The following is a 20034-nucleotide window of genomic DNA, read 5'->3' on the forward strand; positions in this document are numbered from 1 at the left end:
CCTATAGGCCAAATGTGTGTATTGCCTGGCTCTGTAAAGTTTTGCAAACTTGATTATTTCTAACATGTTTAAATGAGTAGGCTTCACTACAAAAAAAAATAAAAAAATAAAAAATAAATAAAATAAAATGATTGTTAGTAACATGTGAAAACATTTAAAATTGACAACGTATTCTATTTTTGAGGTTACACACAAATGTTAATTGGTTATAGAGTAATTCTTCTGTTAAATATATATGCACATAGTTTTTAGTTAGGTAAGATGTACATAATATTTGTGATACCATTTACAGAATATTTTTCAAGTTCTCTATTGTAAGGGATATTTACTTAGACCCCAGAAGTACATGTACATTTTGAAAGTATAAATAATACCAGCCAAACAGCAAATTTAATTACTTAAGTTATTAAATATACTTTTGTGTTAATAGGCCACACACTCACTTTAAAAACAAAAAAAAAAAGGAGATAAGGTGTGGGAAATCGCTGTTGAGATCATAATCCCTTTCTTTGGATAATACATCAAAACATTTAAGTACTGATAAACAATATGACCTATTAAAGGCTAAAAGTAGCTAGTGATCCTGCTTATGCTTTTTTTACATATTCTTTCTTTAATCTTCCCTAAGGCAATTGACATATATTCACAAGAAGTGCCATAGTGAACCCGATGGACCTGGGATACCAGCATTAACCAGTGAGGAGCGAACCCGATGGGCTAAGGTTATAATTTATAGTTGTGTGTGTGTGTGTTTTTTTTTTTAACTGAGGTATAATTGACATAACATTGTATTAGTTTCAGGTGTACAGCATAATTAGATATTTGTATATACTGTAAAATGATCACAATAAATCTCACATAATTAAATTTTTTTTCTTGTGATGAGGACTTTTAACATGTATTCTCTTAGCAGTTTCGAAATATGTAATAGGGCATTATTAACTGCACAAGTATCTCCCACTTTTTGAAAGTTTTGGTTATGTCACTACACTCTCACAAAGTACCTACATTAGTACTGGGTTTTGTGCATTGAAAGAAACCCAAGGAGGATTTTTGCTTTCATGAAAAAAAGGCAAAAAGCAAAAATAGTGTCAGCAAGTGTGTGTCACAGCACGTTCCTTGAGCAGCAAGAGTGGCACACGAAGCTCATTCCCCTGGAGCTGCCTTCAGAATCTCACCATCAAGCTCTGGGCATCTGTGTCTGGGAGCACCTGTGCTTTATCTGACTTTATTTGTGCATCCCTTCACAAGATGTGTCCTGTGTTATCAGTAAAGCAAAAGCGAGGTTATTTTTGGAGAACGTTCAAACTTGTTTCCATATAAATTAATGGTAATTGCCTCTTTGCTCTATACCATTTTGGCTCATGAAAGATTTCATAGGAATAGTCTACTTTCAGGTAGAGGTTTATTATGCTTTTCTTAATAAACCTTTTCCCTAACAGACTATTTTTAGATTTTCTGGATATATTTAGTTTGTAACATTTAATCATTGTTTCTTTGTCTCTTAGGCACGAGAATATTTGATTAGTCTTGATCCGGAGAACTTGACTAGGTTAGAAAAAATTCAAAGCAGTTTACTGGTGTATTCCCTAGAGGATAGCAGTCCACATGTAACGCCAGAAGATTATTCTCAGGTACTTGACTATCTGTTCTGTTACTTCTTCTCACAGATTATTCTGGAAGGCTCTTGTGTATATTAAAGATGAAAAGATTTTTTGTTACATGCAGTTTCTTAAAATTTTTACTTAGCTGTCATATATACATTTACCAGATTGAAGCTTATACATAAATATCCTTTGTAAATTCTTCCCTCATTGTTGAGGTAATTTAGATATATCTTGTACATTATTTAAAGAAGTATGGCTATTGTTTGGATGAACAGAAAATTTGCATGGGACTCTGGGCTAAGTGAGCTTATCATGCCAAAGGTGACATGAGAACCTTCCGGTAACCCACAGCAGTGTGCCTTGACATCTTAGTTGGTGAGGTCTGTTCTAGGAGTTATATCACTCTTGTAAGTAATTTATCATTTGATTTTTATTGACACACTGACTTTTAGTGAGTCACGAGTACAGAGTAAATGTGGCCTTACTTTGTTTCCTTCCCTGCCCCCCCAGGGTAATGTTATCATTTCCTGGGAAACAATAAAAGGTAGTATTCATACCTGTAGAAGTCTCTTAGGCTTTTGAAAACACTTAAATTATTTCATAATGGATTCATCACGATTAAATAGTAGAAAAAATAAAGGATTGAAAAATTTTGTAAGTAAAAATAACTGTAGCTGGACTTTTTTAGTAGGAAAGTCTGCAAGCTTTTTTTTAAATTTTTTTTTAATGTTTATTAATTTTTGAGAGACACCGACAGACCATGAGCGGGGGAGGGCAGAGAGAGAGAGGGAGACAGAGAATCTGAAACAGGCTCCAGGCTCTGAGCCCGGCCAGGGGCTGAACTCAGCACAGAGCCTGATGTGGGGCTCAAACTCATGAACTGTGAGACCATGACGCAAGGCAAAATTGTATGCTTACCCAACTGAGCCACCCAGGTGCCTGGGAGAGTCACCAAACTTCTTGAGGAAGAATATATTTTAATGTAGTGTTTGAACTTTTACTGCAGTCTAGTTAGACATGCATTTAGGTTGTAGCCCACTACACGCGTATACACACATAATCGAAGTTTCACAAAATAGTAATTACTTTTACTATTTGTGATAGACTCTGATATTTATTTTTATTTTGTACTTTTTTTGTAATGAATGTTTACTCTGATGTGCTAAATTGTTCTCTTGGCTCACTAATGGGCCAAAACCTACTGTTTAAGAAACAGGCTTAGTAGGGTATGAGTTCTTGAAATATTCTTCTTGTAACTAGACTCTAATGACTAAACTTATCACAGCTTCTTACACTATTCAAGTTGCAAAAGCTTTGTCTTTTCCCTTCGAAGTTCTCTAAACACCCATGAGTATTTTACCAGCTTTCTGTTTACTGGTGGGATTTCTTGAGATTTTGAGAAATACCTAGAGACAGGGCTGGAATTCGTATGATATCTTTATAATTATTATCATTTTATTAAATTTGGTTTACCTGAAGAGGAAAAGTGGGTTTTGTGTGTGTTTGTGTGTGTGTGTATATACACGTTTAAGGTATAACTACTTATATACCTTTTAATATTAAAATTCTTTTAATTTTGAAACATTGAATTTGTTTTAGGTAACTGCAATGATTCTTGCCGGAGATCCAACATTGCGCTGGGGAGACAAATCTTATAACTTGATTTCCTTTTCCAATGGAGTATTTGGCTGTAATTGTGATGTAAGTAAACTACTAAAGTTACTTTTCCTTTCAATTGTTGAGGTTAATTTAGTGGCAATAAACTATAGTAGTTAGGTTGTGCTGTGGTCAAATAAACACTTGTATAGTTCTGTAACATTATACTAAAAGGCTTAGTTATGAATTCCAGTGAAGACAGAGTATAGGACAAGTTATTTTTATTCGTAGTAAGGCTGACGGTTTGACGTGTATCTGCAAAGTGGAATTTGCGTGTATTTTATGTAGTTAAGGATTTTAAAGAGTTTTGAAGGTCTTGAAGTCCACTGTTACCTGTTGGTTGAGAGTTACAACCTATTTTAAAAGATACAGCATTGGGGTACCTGAGTCAGTTAAGCCTCTGACTTCCGCTTAAGTCATGATCTCATGATTCGTGAGTTCAAGCCCCACATCAGGCTCTGTGCTGACAGCTCAGAGCCTGGAGCCTGCTTTGAATTCTATGTCTTCCTCTCTCTGCCCCAACTGTGCTCACATTGTTTCTCTCAAAAATAAAGATAATAAAAGCATTGAAAAAAAAGAGCATTATGTGTATGTTCTGTGCACAGAGAGATATATGTGGATGTATCTCTAGATTTACCCAGGAATTATTATTTTCCTAAAATGGCACATGATCCTTGGAACATTTATTTACACTGTAGATATTAAAGTGATGCTTCTGGGGCGCCTGGGTGGCGCAGTCGGTTAAGCGTCCGACTTCAGCCAGGTCACGATCTCGCGGTCCGTGAGTTCGAGCCCCTCGTCGGGCTCTGGGCTGATGGCTCAGAGCCTGGAGCCTGTTTCCGATTCTGTGTCTCCCTCTCTCTCTGCCCCTCCCCCGTTCATGCTCTGTCTCTCTGTCCCAAAAATAAATAAACGTTGAAAAAAAAATAAATAAATAAAAAAAAATAAAGTGATGCTTCTACAATTTTTTACCTTCATAATAAAAAGAAAAAACTTGTTTCTTTTTTTCTCCTTTGATCATCTTTATTAGCTCTACCTTGCCATTTTCTGATGGCCATTCAAGAAGTCTATAAACCAAGAAAATTAAAAAATCAAAGTCAGAGTTGCAGCATACACTTGTAATCTCATTTTAAGACCTTTCATAAAATACGTAATTTGCTATAAAGTAGTATGAGGTAGATTGTTTTTGGTAGCCTTCCTCCAGAAGCATTTAACGACTGTACAATACTAAAAAGACCTGTTATGTTGATCTGCGTTCAATAGTTGTGTTCATCAGTATTCAGTGCTGGGTAATAGAAACCTAAATTATACTGGCATTAGCTTAAGAAGGTATTTGTTGGCATAAGGTTACAGCTGAATTTGGGTAAGGCTGACTTCCAGTGTCCAAATGTTTTTATTAGAAATTTCCCTCTTCATTTTTTACACTACTTCCTGTGTTTGACTTCAGGTGGACCATCCCATGTGGTCGTTGTACCCACAATGTCTTATCTTCACATTCACAGCTCCCTTCAGAGATTAGTGTTCTTCATGCAAATGGCCAGCACACCAAACGTCCCCCTCCCCCCCACACACACTGCCTCCACCATCCTAGTGGTTCCAGCAAAAGCCCTTGGAATAATGCTCACTGGTTGTGATTGGCCTTTGTCTATCATGTGCCCATTCTGAGGGATCAGGTGCTCTCATTTGTGTGGCCTGGGTCACATGTTAAACCTTGGAACCTAGGGGGTAGAATCACTCTCATTCATACCACCACAGCATATGTGGTGGTTGCCTACAGAAAAATAAATCTCAGAAGAGGGCGAAGGGTTGATGAGCAGGTAATAAACTAGATGTCTATTATAGTACCTCATCAGAGTGCAAGTTTGTTGTGAGTCATTTTAAAGATTTCTTGTCTCTTATCTTCCTTGGGATTCATTGTTGACAAAATACTTGTTGTTAATTGCCTCCATTTTCTTGAGTTCTTTCTATTCCCCGGAAACTATCCTTTGTATAGTAGCTAACTACTTCCTAGTGTCTTCCTCTCTCTTTCTCTTGACTTGTCTGCTGCAGTTGATTACCTTCTTCATACATATTCTGACATTGCCTCCATCTCTTAACAGTCTTGTCCTGTGTACTGATTCTGACCTTAGTATTAGTCTCACTGTTTCCTCTTTTGTGTGTTCTCTCCCCTGGTTTAATAGTTTCATTGACCATTTGTATATGGGTAGCTTAAAGTTATTCGTTTTTTTTTTCAAGTTTTTATTTAAATTCCAGTTAACATACAGTGTACTATTAGTTTCAGGTGTACAATGTGGTGATCCAGTACTTACATACAGTACCCAGAGCTCTTTGCAACTGCCCTCCTTAATCCCCATCACCTATTTCACCCTTACCCCACCCACCTCCCCTCTGGTAACCAGCAGATTGTTTGCCATAGTTAAGAGTCTCTTTCTTGGTTTGCTTCTCTCTCTTTTTTCCCTATGATCATTTTTGTTTGTTTGTTTCTTAAATTCCACATATGAGTGAAATCATATGGTATTTGTCTTTTCTATGACTGACTTGTTTGGCTTAGCATAATACTCTCTAACTCCATCCATGTTGTTGCAAATGGCAAGATTTCATTCTTTTTTATGGCAAAGTAGTAATATTCTATTGAGTATGTATACCACAACTTCTTTATCCATTCATCTCTCAGTGGAGCAGTTATTCTTTTCTAGTTTTTACCTATTCTTATTTGAGAATTTTGTTTCATTGTATATTGTTCAAACTGGTTGTTATATTGTTACATAAGGGCAAATTATTCTCATCATCACTTTCAACCCTCAAATCCCTCCAAAAAACTCCTTGCACTACTTTGACTTTTACTAATAGCACTAAACTCTTGATACTTGCTCAAATTCAGGATGAAAATAACTTTAATGATGTTTTTTCATCTCTAAATGAAGAATATTGGTCTCAAACACACATCTCAGCACAAATGAGATGTTTTCTTGTAGTAAGTGTATGGACATGTTTTATGTGTATTTATTAATACCCACTTATTTTAAAATTCCATGTAGGTTTCCCTTGTAACCTGAGATGATTACAGAAAAAAACAATTTAACCTATGTAAAATATCATTAATAGAGTGTATACAGTTGACCTTTGAACAACATGGGTTTCAACTGTGTGGGTGTAAATACATGGATTTTTAAAAGTATATATTTTTATTTTTTAATTGTTTTAAGTATATATTTTATATTGTGATTGAAAAATAAGATAGAAGTTGCCAAATGACTAAAAGTGAAGGAAAGGTAGAGAAGAGATGCTGGGAAGGCTGGAACAGCAGGGCTCCTACGTGCTCCTGGCAGTCCTCACCTCACTACCTGTGCAAAGTTTGGTTCACTGAGGTCTTGAACTGAAAGGAGCAGAGGAACTGGAGGCCAGTCATTGTCCACAGTTGGCCAGGAACCACAGAATGATAATCTGCACTCCTTCCAACCCTTTCTCCGTGCCACGGGTCCAGGAGAATATCTGGGGCAGGATAGCACCAGGCAGGAACCTGGGTTGCAGAGCTCAGGGCAGGAAGGAATGCTGTCTGAGGTGCTGAAAATTCTCTGAAGTAGAAAACTAATACTGCTGGGAGCCGCTTGCCAGCACTTGCCACAAGCAGAAGCTGAGTTAGAACCATGCAGAGGGGTCAGGGGAGCAAGCAACCTAGCGAGAAGGGTAATGGTGCTCTCTCTTCGCCATTTCTCTGCCTTCCCCTAGAATCTTCTTGGAAGGAGGTTTCCTGCATTCCTGGGTAGCTTTGCTAATTTGGGTGGGAATGAGGAGATGTGTAGTGCCTTGTTCTACTAATGTGCTATACAGTAAGTGTATTTTCTCTTGCTTAGGATTTTCTCAACGTTTTTTTTCTCTTAGCTTTATTGTAAGAATGTAGATATAATACTTATAACACAGAACATGTTAATTGACTGTTGATGTTATTGGCAAGACTTCGGGTCAATAGTAATTAAGTTCTGGGTAGTGAAAAATTATATATGGATTTTTGATTGCGTGAGAGGTCAGTGCTGTTCATCTGTATACTCTAAAAGTTGGTCTATTCTATATCCAAAGCCATGTCGCTGCTGTATTCCATTGGTACTTGAATATGTACTTTTGTGATTATAGCAGTTAATTACATTTCCCTTTTGGGGTTTAAAATCCTGGGGTCAACTATTCTGTCTTCTCTATACAGGCTTTGTTTTAGGGCTTTGTGAAGGGCACATAAGAAGCATATAATAAAGTTATTAAATAATAACAGCAGTTACTGATGATTGCTGTGGTCCAGGTTCTGTAGTAAGTACTTTATAAGCATTATTAAAATCATTTTTCTCACTAAGCCTGTGATTATTATCCCCACTAACAGATGAGGCAGATTACTTAAAAAATTAAGTAACTTTTCAACACTTGAACAACTAGGAAATGGTAGAGTTTGGACTCCGAATCAAAGCCCTCATTCCTAAATAATACGTTACACATATTGTCTCCACATAAATAAAAAGAAAAGGAAGTTAAAACTGTATTAACAGATAAAACGTCACGAAAGCACTTAAAGTTTTCATAGTTCCTAACTTTTAAAAAAATAGATGATAAGCTTTCTACCATGAGATGGATAGGGTAGAATTATAAGGCAAAGAGACTTTTATCCTCCAGTCTTGCTTTTTCTTACTGGCTCTAGTAAAAGAGTTATAAATTAGTAGTATTTTCTCAAACATTATGTGATACCAATAAAAAATTCTTTGTAAAGTTGCAAGATGCAGTTAGAAAATGTACTTGTCACTGATCTGTGTGTCTTATGGGTGCTGTTGCTGTCAGGTGGGGTGAGTTGTTCATGCATCTTGTTCTGAACTCTCTCAGGAGCCTTTCCTCGTGTTGTGGCTGCTCTCTAGTTGGTAACAGTCTTCATCTGTACTTCTAGGCTCCACTGGGCTGTTCGAGAGGGCAGTGGATCTCTGTAATGTTGGGGTGATATTTACGATACCTAACTCCCTCTGAAACTGGGTCCGAGTGTGCTCAGTTCCTATCTTAAGCCTCCCATCTTTCTCTCCAAGGCTGGTAGTGCCACATACAGTTCATGGATGGTAACTGTTTAAAGTGAAGCAGTAACATGGAGAAAAAATAAAACTATTTGATGCAGTTGTCAAAGGACATGGGAAAAAGAAGGCATAAAGTTTGTCCTCCACAGTAAATGATGGAAAAATTCACTAGCTGCAATTCCTTTCTCTTAATATAGTTGTCAAACCCATAATACCCCTGTAACTCAGCCCATCTTTCCAGAATTCCTTAAAGGTTGAGAATTATTTCTGCCACATCTGAACAGTTTTGTAGACATAAACACAAAATTGTTATGCTTTTTGATACTCAACCTAGTGGTCTATGTCTTCACCTAAAAAGTTTGCATCCATGCTCAGTTTGCCTTCAGAAAGTCTGCCAGCCTTATTTGTGTTTTGCACAGTGCTCTTAAAATTTCAGAACATCTTAGCACTGCACACATACACCTGCTTTCACTTCCAGCATAAATATCATTACCTAAGGATCTCTAATTAGGTGCTTCCAGCTTTAAGTATTTGTTCTTTCGCAGCAGATAAAATACAGCAGTCATTTATTATGCCATATATTCTTATTAGGTGAAGCATTTGAATTTTGCAGTTTATTCTGTATTAAGAATGAAGGGCAGGGAAATTGAAAATGAAATATTGGGTCAAATTTTAAGTTGATATAAAGTATTCAGTATCTTGTATATTTTCATTTTAGCATGCTCCTTTTGATGCGATGGTTCTAGTAAACGTCAGCCATTATGTTGATGAGAAAATTGTAGAGAATGAAGGAAGATGGAAGGTATGTCGGAAAAAATATTTCATCCTTTTTTTTCCTGGTAGTTTTTTGATTGAGCATTTTTAAGTCTTCCCTATTTTCAGGGTTCAGAAAAAGTACGGGATATATCACTTCCAGAGGAGCTCGTTTTCACTGTGGATGATAAAATCCTAAACAACATTAAACAGGCTGAAGCCCAATATCTCAAGCAGGTAGATTTTTTTAACTTTTTTTCTTAGAAACTGATGCTTTGTCTTTTAACTACCGTATATAAAAATTTGGCTACCATCCAAGCATGACAACATAAAACATTTTAAATTATAGCTTTGACACCTTTATTATTTAACATCTAATGATTGATGCAAATGATGATTTGGTTATCTTTGGGGTATTCTTCTTAGGTGATTTTTCATTTTTCCCATTTAATTTTTTTTGTTAGGCATCTGATCTGCAGGTTGTGGTGTATGCCTTTACATCTTTTGGCAAAAAACTAACCAAGAAGAAGAGGCTTCACCCTGATACATTTACTCAGCTTGCACTTCAGCTGGCCTATTATAGACTTCATGGACGGTGAGGACCATTCATTTTCCATTTTCAGATCTTGAAGTCCAAGGGTATATCTTTACCATAGCTATTCCATCCTAACTCCTCCCCATTGTTTTTCCTGACTTTTCTCCCAAGTAGCACCTTGTCCTAATTGGGACTTAACATCATTAGTATATTAGAGTTTTGATCTGTGACACTTTCATAGTCTTGTTTTTCATAACCTTAATACTTCTGAAGTGTCTGCTTTGTTCTACGAGGGGTTTTATGTTCTTTGGAGTTCAAATCACTTGGTTTTCTTGTAGCCTCAGTTTCCTGATGTGTTCATGATTTTATAGATTATCCAGTCTTTACTAATTTTTAGGATTGGAGAAATGGTATGTTGAGACTTTCTTAAATCTTAAGCAGAAGTAGAAGCTCCTTGATCTTGCTTTTTAAAAATCCAGTCTGAGGGACACCTGGGTGGCTCAGTTGGTTAAGCACCTGACTCTTGGTTTTGGCTCGGGTCATGATCTCACAGTTAGCTCAAGTCCTGCATCTGGCTCTGCACTGACAGTGTGGAGCCTGCTTGGGATTCTCTTTCTCCCTCTCTTTTTCTCTGCCCCTTCCCCACTCCTGTTCTCTTTCTCTTTCAAAATAAATAAAACTTAAATCCAGGGGCATGTGGGCGGCTCAGTCAGCTGAGTGTAAAAAAAAAAAAAAAAAAAATCCAGGGGCACCTGGGTGGCTCAGTTGGCTGACTGTCCGGCTCTTGGTTTCGGCTTAGGTCATGATCTCTTGGTTCTTGAATTTGAGCCCCGCATTGGGCTCTGTGCTGACAGCTCAGAGCCTGGAGCCTGCTGTGGTTTCTGTGTCCCTCTCTTTGTCTGCCTCTTCCCCACTCACGTGCATGCTCGTGCTCTGTCTCTCTCAAAAATAAATAAGCATTAAAATTAAAAACCTAATCAGGGAATATGTGTCCTTTTTTTTTTTTTCTTTCTCTTTTTTCTTTAGAGAGAGAGAGAGAGAGAGAGAGAGAGAGCATGCTGCCTGTAAGCATGGGAAAGGGCAGAGGGAGAGAGAGAGAGAGAGAGAGAGAGAGAGAGAGAGAGAGAGAATGAATCTTAAGGAGACTCCACACCCAGGGACGCCTGGGTGGCTCAGTCAGTTGAGCTTCTGACTTCGGCTCGGGTCATGATCTCGCAGTTCGCGAGTTCGAGCCCCGCATCGGGCTCTGTGCTGACAGCTCGGTGCCTGGAGCCTGCTTCGGATTCTGTGTCTCCCTCTGCTCCTCCCCTGCTCATGCTCCCTCACTCTTGCTCACTCTTTCTCAGAAATAAAGAAACTTTAAAAAAAAATTAAAAGAAAAAACAGGAGACTCCACGCCCAGCACAGAGCCTAATGTTGGGGTTGATCTCACGAGTATGAGATCGTGACCTGAGCCAAAATCAAGAGTGGGACATTCAACCAACTGAGCCACCCAGGCGCCCTGAGAATATGTGTCTTTAAATAGGATATGTAGGTCATTTATATTTAATATAATTATCAGTAATGATAGGTTTAAGTCTACCATATTGCTGTTTCTTTTCTTTTTATCGTATCTGATTTTTGTTCTTTTTCATCTTCTTTTGGATTTTTTTTAATGTTTATTTTATTTTTGAGAGAGAGACAGAATGCGAGTGGGTTAGGGGCAGAGAGAGAGGGAGACACGGAATCCGAAGCAGGCTCCAGGCTCTGAGCTGTCAGCACAGAGCCCAACGCGGGGCTCGATCTCACGAGCTGTGAGATCATGACCTTAGCCAAAGTCAGAAGCTCAACTGAGCCACCCAGGTGCCCCTCATCTTCTTTTGAATTCATTTTTTTTCACTTGTTCCCTTTTATTTCCATTGTCAGATATACTGTTTTGTTTTGCTTTTAATAGTTGAACTGGGGTTTATAAAGCACATCTTTAACTTACCAGAGTCTACCTTTAAATAACATTTTCCATTTGAAGTATAATGTAAGAACTTTAAAACAGAATGTTTCTATTTTGATTCTCCCATCTTTTGTGCTGTTGTTGTCATAACATTATATTTCTACATATGTTACAAGCCTTACAATACACTGTTAGTATTTGCCTTAAGCATTTGAGTATCTTTTTTTTAATGTGGTAAAATATATAAAATAGAACTTGCCATTGTAGCCATTTTTAAGTGTATGATATAGCAGCATTAATTACATTCATAATGTTATACAACCGTCACAACTGTCTATAGCAAAATTTTTTCATCACCCCAAACAGAAACTCTGTACCCATTGAAAAATAATTTCTCATTCCTACTGTTTCCTCAGCCCCTGGTAATCTAATCTACTTTCGGTCTCTATAAACTTGACTATTTTTATAGATATTTTATGTAAGTGGAATTTGTCTTTTTGTGTCTGATTTATTTAACTTAGGATAATGTTTCCAAGATTCATCCATGTTGTAGAATCAGAACTTTATTCTTTTTTATGGCTAAATAATATTCCATTATGTGAGTATACCACATTTTGTTTATCCATTCATCTCTTGGTTGACACTTGGGTTGTTTCTATGTTTTAGATCTTGTGAATAATACTGTTGTAAGCATTCACGTACAAGTATCTGTTTGAGTCCCTGTTTCAGTTTCCTTTTGAGTCTGTACCCAGGAGTGGAATTGCTGGGTTGTGTGATAATTTTCTTTTACTTTTTGAGCACCTGCCAAACTATTTTCTACCATGGTTATACCATTTTACATTCCCACCAGCAATATGTAAGGGTTCCAGTTGCTCCACATCCTTGCCAACACTTAATTTTTCATTTAAAAAATTATTTCTATTATTTGTGAAGTAGTATCTCATGGTGGTTTTTATTTGCATCTCCCTATTGACTAATGAGGTTGTGTAGCTTTTCATATGTTAATTATCCATTTGTATATCTTCTTTGGCAAACTGTCCATAAAAGTCCTTTGTGTATTTGGTAATTGGGTTGCCATATTTCCTCCCATTTTGTGGGTTTTCTTTTCACTCTCTTGATAGTACCCTTTGATGCACAAGTTTTTAATTTTGAAGTCCAGTTTATCTGTTTTTTTTTTTTATTTGTTGCCTGTGCTTTTGTTGACATATTCAAGAAATAGTTGCCAAATCCAATGTCCTGAAGTTTTCCCCTTACATATTCTTCTAGAAGTTTTGTGTGGTAAGGGTCCAATGTCATTCTTTTTCAAGTGGATACTCAGTTTTCCCAGCATTATTTGTTGAAGAGACTGTTCATTGAATGGTTTTGATGTTGTTGTTTAAAATCAATTGATTATAGATGTAAGGGTTTAATTCTGGGGTTTCAATTCTATCCCATTGGTCTGTATGTCTCTTCTTATATCAATACCATACTATTTTGATTATGGTAGCTTTGTAGTAAGTTTTGAAATCCAAAAGTGTGAGTCCTTCACCTTTGTTCTTTGCAAGATTGTTATGGCAGTTCTTGGCTCTTTGCGAAATAACATATTAATTTTAGGATTAGTTTTTCCATTTTTTTTTTTTTTTAATTTTTTTTTTCAACATTTATTTATTTTTGGGACAGAGAGAGACAGAGCATGAACGGGGGAGGGGCAGAGAGAGAGAGGGAGACACAGAATCAGAAACAGGCTCCAGGCTCTGAGCCATCAGCCCAGAGCCCGACGCGGGGCTCGAACTCACGGACCGCGAGATCGTGACCTGGCTGAAGTCGGACGCTTAACCGACTGCGCCACCCAGGCGCCCCTAGTTTTTCCATTTTTGCAGAAATGTTGGGAGTTTTGAATCTGTGGACTGCTATGGGTAGTATTGTCACCTTAATGATAATAAGTCTTAGTCCATGAACACAGGATCCCTTTCCATTTATTTATGTTTTTAAAAATTTCTTCAAGCAATGTTCTGTAGTTTCTAGTGTATACTGTTTTTGCCTCTTTGGTTAAGTTTAATCTTGAGTATTTTATTCTTTTAGACACTGTTGTAAATGCAGTTGTTTTCTTAATTTTCTTCAGATTGTGCATTGCTAGCGTATGGAAATGAAGCTGATTTTTGTGTGTTAGTTTTGTATCTTTAAACTTTGCCGGGGGCCCCTGGGTGGCTCACTAGTTAAGCGTCTGACTTTGGCTCAGGTCATGATCTCACGGTTCATGCGTTCGAGCCCTGTGTCAGGCTCTGTGCTGACAGCTCAGAGCCTGAAGCCTGCTTCGGATTCTGTGTCTCCCTCTCTCTCTGCTCCTTCTCCGTTCACGCATGCGCGTGCGTGCTCTCTCTCAAATATGAATAAACATTAAAAAATAAACAAACTTTGCCAAACTTGTTTATTTCCTCTAACAATTTTTTGTGGACTCTTTGGGGTTTTCTAAACATGAGATCATGTTGTCTGTAAATAGAGATAGTTTTGCTTTTTTCTTTCCAATTTGGGTGCCTTTTATTTCTTTTCTCCTGGCTAGAACACCCAGTACTATGCTGAATCATTCTTGTCATATTGCTCCTTTTAGATGGAAAGGTTTCAGTCTTTCACTTTTGAGTATGTTAGCTGTGAGTTTTTCATAAATGCCCTTGATCATGTTGAGCAAGTTTCTTTCTATGCCTAGTATACTAAGCGTTTTTTACTGGAGAGTGTTGGATTTTGTCAGATGCTTTTCTGTCTCAATTACTCTAGGACTTATCCTTCATTTTATTAATAAGGTGTATTACATTGATTGATTTTCATTTGTTGAACCACCCTTACATTCCTAGGATATATTGCATTTGGGCATGGTGAATTGTCCTTTTTAATATGCTGCTGAATTTGGTTGGCTAATTTGAGGATTTTTGCATCTATATTCATAAAGGGATAATGGTCTATAGTATTTTCTTGTAGTGTTTTTTTTTTTTTAAGTTTTTGTTTAAATTCCAGTTAGTTAACACAGTGTAGTATTAGTTTCTGGTGTACAATTTAGTGATTCAAAGCTTCTATACAATACCCAATGCTTATCACAACATGTGTACTCCTTAATCTCCAACCCCTCACCCACCTCCCCTCTGGTAACCATCAGTTCTCTGTAGTTAGGAGTCTGTCTTGGTTTGCCTCTTTTTCTTCCCCCCTTTGCTTGTCTGTTTTGTTTCTTACATTCTAACTTCATCCATGTCGTTGCAAATGGCAAGATTTCATTATTTTTGATGGCCAAGTAACATTCCATTGTATATGTATACCATATCTTCTTTATCCATTCATCTGTTGATGGACATTTGGGCTCTTTCCATAATTTGGCTTTTGTAGATAATGCCGCTATACACGTTGGAGTGCATGTATCCCTTTGAGTTAGAATTTTTGTAGTCTGTGGGTAAATACAATTGTAGTAGTCTGCTGAGGTTGTAGTTAGAGTGTCATTCAGCTCTTTTCTCATCTGAAGGTACTCAGAAGGGATCTGCTCCCAGGCTCATTCATGTGATTATTAACAGGGATCACTTCCTCCGAGGCTGTTTTCCAGAGGCCTCCCTCAGTTTCTTGCTACCTGGGTCTCACTGTAGGGCACCTTCCAGCATGGCAGCTTGTGTTCCTCATATTGAGGAAGTGAGAGCAGTGAGATCTCTTTGTAACCTTATTTCAGAAATGACATCACCTTTGTCCTGTTCTTTTCAGTGGAAGCAAATCAAGAGGTCCCTCTCACACTCCATCTGAGGAGTTACACCAGAGCATACATAAATAACGGGAGGCAGGGATCACTGCGGGTGCATCTTACAGGCCACCTACCACACACACTCCAGTGTACATAACCTCAGAGCAGCCAAGCCTTGGAAACAGCCCGTATTAATACCAGGCCTTGTTGATCAGAATACCTTTTTGCTCTTTGATACCAAAAATAGTCTCTTTGTTATTGAAAGTCTCGACTGTGGTCTGTATTACAGAACTTAGTCTCTGACCAAAGCCAGCTTTATTACGTAAGCTTTCTTTGGATGATGTTTGAGCATTTTCTTTCTTGTGACACATCCTTGTATTTTCATTTTTTCTTGTAGCCCTGGCAGCTGCTATGAAACTGCCATGACCAGATACTTTTATCATGGCCGCACAGAGACTGTGAGGTCATGTACAGTAGAAGCAGTCAGGTGGTGCCAGTCCATGCAGGATCCCTCTACTAGTGTGAGTATTTGAAAAACAAAAAATTCATAGTATTTGTTTACTTGTTTAAAGGATCCTTAGACCTTGAATAACGAACCCCTTGGCTTCAGTTCTCCTGGATCAGTAAAATACTTTCAGATATTTTTTTCTGAAAGTTTTTGAAGCATTCATTCATTTGCTAATGAAGTATATACTTGGAAAAATATGAAACAGGAAGGACCTGAGAAGCAGTCCATTTGTGTCTGTTTCTAGGCAAAGTTGGTTCCCTCCCTCCCTCCCTCCCTTCCTTCCTTCCTTCCTTTTCTAAGATTTTATTTAAATTCAAGTTAGTTAACATATAATGTAGTATTGGTTTCAGGAGTAGAATTTAGTGATCCATCACTTACATAGAACACCCACTGCTCATCACAGAAAGTGCCCTTCTTACTGCACATCACCCATTTCCCCCATTTCCCACCGCCCCCATCTCCTCTCCTGCAACCCTCAGTTTAGTTAAGAGTCTGTTACAGTTTGCCTCCATTTCTGATTTTATCTTATTTTTCCTTCCTTTCCCCTTTGTTGATCTGTTTTGTTTCTTGAATTATATATATGAGTGAAATCATATGGTATGTGTCTTTCTCTGACTTACTTTGTTTAGCACAATACACTCTAGTTCCATCCATGTTTTTCAAATGGAAAGAGTTTGTTCTTTCTGAAGGCTGAATAATATTCTCTATATATAGAGAGAGAGGCACACGCGCGCGTGCACGCACACACACACACACACACACACACACACACACACACACACACCTTTATCCATTCATCAGTCAGTGGACATTTGGCTCTTTCCATAATTTGACTATTGTTGGGAGTGCTTCTGTAAACTTTGGGGTCCATGTGCCCCTTTGAATCAGTAGTTTTGTATCCTTTGGATAAATGTCTTGTAGTGCAGTTTCTGGGTTGTTAGAGTAGTTCTATTTTTAACTTTCTGAGGAACCGCCACACTGTTTCCATAGTGGCTGCACAAGTTCGCATTCCTGCCAAAAGTGTAAGAGGGTTCCCCTTTCTCTGCATCATTGCCAGTATGTTTCCTGAGTTGTTGATTTTAGCCATTCTGACAAGTGTGAGGTGGTATCTCACTGTACTTTTGATTGGTATTTCAGCAAAGCGTCTTCAATACTATGAGTATTTTACTGTTATCGATCTACCTTTGAGATAACACCAATAAAGTGAAGACTTTCCCAAAGTGCCTTAAAAGGAAGCTTTTCTTAATGTGGTTGAACGTTTTTGAAATCACAGATTCTTGTTTTAATGTGTTGGAACCAGACTTTCCCAAAGTGCCTTAAAAGGAAGCTTTTCTTAATGTGGTTGAACGTTTTTGAAATCACAGATTCTTGTTTTAATGTGTTGGAACCAGAACAGTTTTGTTTTATATTTTTGTTTCGTTTTAAAAGTAATCTTTGTACCCAATCTGGGGCTTGAACTCACAACCGCGAGATCGAGAGTCACATCTCCTACCAACCAAGTCAGGCAGGCACCCCTATACTTTATTTATTTATTTATTTTTGAAGCATTTAGACGATAGGGTAGTTCCTTCCCCCTGGTATTTTGGTATTGTATTTTTTTCTTTAGTTTTGACAGACATAGTTATGTGTTAATTTATTTTAGTGTCCTAGAACTGCTTCCTTACCATTTTGAACAACTGTGTGTTAGTATTGAAATCCTACTTGTTTCTGTCTTGACAGTTATTAGTATCACTTCAGTGCTGCCCACAAGTTCCTATTGTTTTTCCTGTTCTGGGAAAGAAATAATCAAGATGCAGGACCTATAGGAAAGAAAAGGCAGTAGAAGTGAGGAAAAGAAGTAGAAGCACGTGTCTAAAGGTCTTTTTAGAAATCTTTTCTCTCTCAGATGACCCGCATCCTAACTACATTGAGCTCAGGTTTTTTTGTTGTTGTTGCTGTACAGTTTATTGAAATATGTCTTGATTTTTAACACAGCCTCTTGAGCGACAGCGAAAGATGTTACAAGCTTTTGCAAAACATGATAAAATGATGAAATATTGTTTGGCTGGAAAAGGTACTTATACTGGAATTATTCTGACTTAAAAAAAATTCTCTCACGTTGAAAAATGTTTTCTAGCTTAATACTTGGGGTTTCATTGCAGGATTTGACCGTCATCTTTTAGGTCTTTTACTCATAGCAAAAGAGGAAGATCTTCCAGTTCCAGAACTCTTTACAGACCCACTTTTCTCCAAAAGGTAATATAATGTAATGTAGTGTTTAATAACTTAATCAGTTCCTTCTTTCTGAAGGTTACAAGCTTTTTTTAAAATTTACATTTATTCATTTTTGAGAGAGGGAGACCGAGTGCCAGCAGGGGAGGGGCAGAGAGCGAGGGAGACACAGAATCTAAAGCAGCTTCCAGGCTCTGAGCTGTCAGCACAGAGCCCAAAGTGGGGCTCAAACTCCGCAGTCGAGAGGTCATGACCTGACCTGAACTAGGAGGCCTAACCAACTGAGCCACCTCTGGGCCCCTAAAAGCTTTTCTGAAGTAATGTAAGTTTCTGTAAGCCTAGTAAAATATCCTCTCTTTATGGCATACAGTGGAGGAGGTGGAAACTTTGTTCTCTCAACAAGTCTGGTTGGGTATTCAAGAGTCCTGGGAGTGGTGGTTCCCATGGTACACAATGGCTATGGATTTTTCTACCACATCAGAGATGACAGGTGAGACTGCTCTTCTCATTCTTACTGTGCTATAGAGTAAGAGAGCTTTTATTCTGTCTTTTGAATGTCTTTCTTGCACTGTAATTCTGACTGTGTTGTCATCTGCCACTCACTACATAGGTAATTATTTTTACCACGTGGGCATTTAATGTGTGTTTCTCTATCCTGCTTTTGGGACACTGGTCAAATCAGTCCCTTAGGCATTTTGTGCAGAACACCAATTTAGGTTGACTCAGTGATATACTGCCATCATCCTTAAATCTCAGTACACATATTAACATATTCTGGGCAAGGTGTTTTATGGTAATAAAACACATAGAATGTAATTGCCTATAAATATGTGGTGGTTCATGTAGTCCTAACAGTACTAATGTGACCAAGATAAGAGACTAGGTAAATTAATTTATATTCCAAAAAAGAATGTTTTACCTGCTCAGATGAAATTTCAGATGAGGTTTGATTTATGTTTGTGGAAAGAAAGAGAAAGAAAATACTAAAACCTGTTAGGTGGAGAATAAGGTAATACAAAATTGGGAGAATGGCTTGCAAGGTCTTCATCCATATAGTCTGGCCATCTCAGAGATCTTTGAGAGCTTGGGGGGCTTTGTAAAAAATCATGTGGCCACATTTAGCACTATGTGAATAAGATGGTAGGATTGGGGGCTTCGGATGGAATGTGAACAATTGGACTGATAATATGTATGACATATTTCAGTTTGTAATTTATTTTTTTCATTAACTTTTTAAAAAGAGCTTACAGTCAGGGTTGTTCTGCAAAATGTTCTCTTCTGCCTCCATGTCAAGTGTGACCTGTGCATATAGTCTCTTATACCAGTGGTACTTATATTTGTTAGCATCTAAGTCCTTAGATATTTATTCCCATAGTATTTAGTTTATGTCCATGAATGTACAAATTAAAGGTTAAATTACAAAGGTTCAACATAGATCTTACTGTGTTTTCATATAAAGGGTCTACGGTCTAAAATCATGATCAGACACAGAGCATAAGCATTCTAACATATTTCCTGACAAGTATGGATCTTGTATTGCATGCAGTGACAAGGGTTCAGTCCAGACACACCAGGTCTCTGACTTTGGAAGTCCCGATCCTGGGGCAGAACATCCATTCACTCATTCAGGAAGTATGTAGTGGAAACTTGTAGCGTTTTAGGTACTCAGGATGCAAGACAGACCAGATTTTCGCTTTTAGAGATTTTATTTTCTCCTGGGGAAAGAGAGACAGAAGCAAATAAGCAAGGTAAATAGTGATGAGTGCTGGGAACCAGAAAGCAAGCTGATGTGGTAATACAGACACACTGGTGGGGAGGGCGAGATCGAGCACCGCTTTACTTAGTGTGGTCAGAGAGCAACAGCGAAGTTGAGATGTTAGGGATGAGAAGGAATTAATACTATGCCAAGAAAGCAGCTCTCCAGACTCCGATCACCGCCTCCTACCTCCAGTGCCACCATCCGGGCTGAGCCCCCATCTTCTCCCACTGAGGTTATTGCAACAGGTTCTCACGTGGTCTTCTGGGTCCACCCTTTCATTCTTACAGACCACTGTCTACACAACAGCCCTGATGCCCTTTTAAAAATGTGACTCAAGTCCTATCATTC

The 20034-nt window shown here is 37.9% G+C and overlaps 1 protein-coding gene across 3 annotated transcripts in view; it reads left to right on the forward strand.

The window, feature by feature from the left end:
- The window catches only part of CROT (carnitine O-octanoyltransferase), a 48622-nt gene that overhangs the window by 26805 nt on the left and 1783 nt on the right, over nt 1–20034 (forward strand). For all 3 annotated transcript variants that reach the window (XM_047096643.1, XM_047096642.1, XM_047096644.1), the window contains 10 exons: nt 629–722; nt 1509–1634; nt 3207–3308; nt 9021–9104; nt 9185–9292; nt 9520–9650; nt 15606–15729; nt 17691–17769; nt 17858–17951; nt 18298–18417. In XM_047096643.1, the coding sequence (XP_046952599.1) occupies nt 629–722; nt 1509–1634; nt 3207–3308; nt 9021–9104; nt 9185–9292; nt 9520–9650; nt 15606–15729; nt 17691–17769; nt 17858–17951; nt 18298–18417 (1062 nt within the window). The remainder of the gene's footprint in view (nt 1–628; nt 723–1508; nt 1635–3206; nt 3309–9020; nt 9105–9184; nt 9293–9519; nt 9651–15605; nt 15730–17690; nt 17770–17857; nt 17952–18297; nt 18418–20034) is intronic.

Source organism: Lynx rufus, unplaced genomic scaffold (assembly GCF_022079265.1).
Source record: "Lynx rufus isolate CCGP_SWC_20201006 ecotype Redwood Valley unplaced genomic scaffold, mLynRuf1.p SCAF_4, whole genome shotgun sequence".
Taxonomy (NCBI): domain Eukaryota; kingdom Metazoa; phylum Chordata; class Mammalia; order Carnivora; family Felidae; genus Lynx; species Lynx rufus.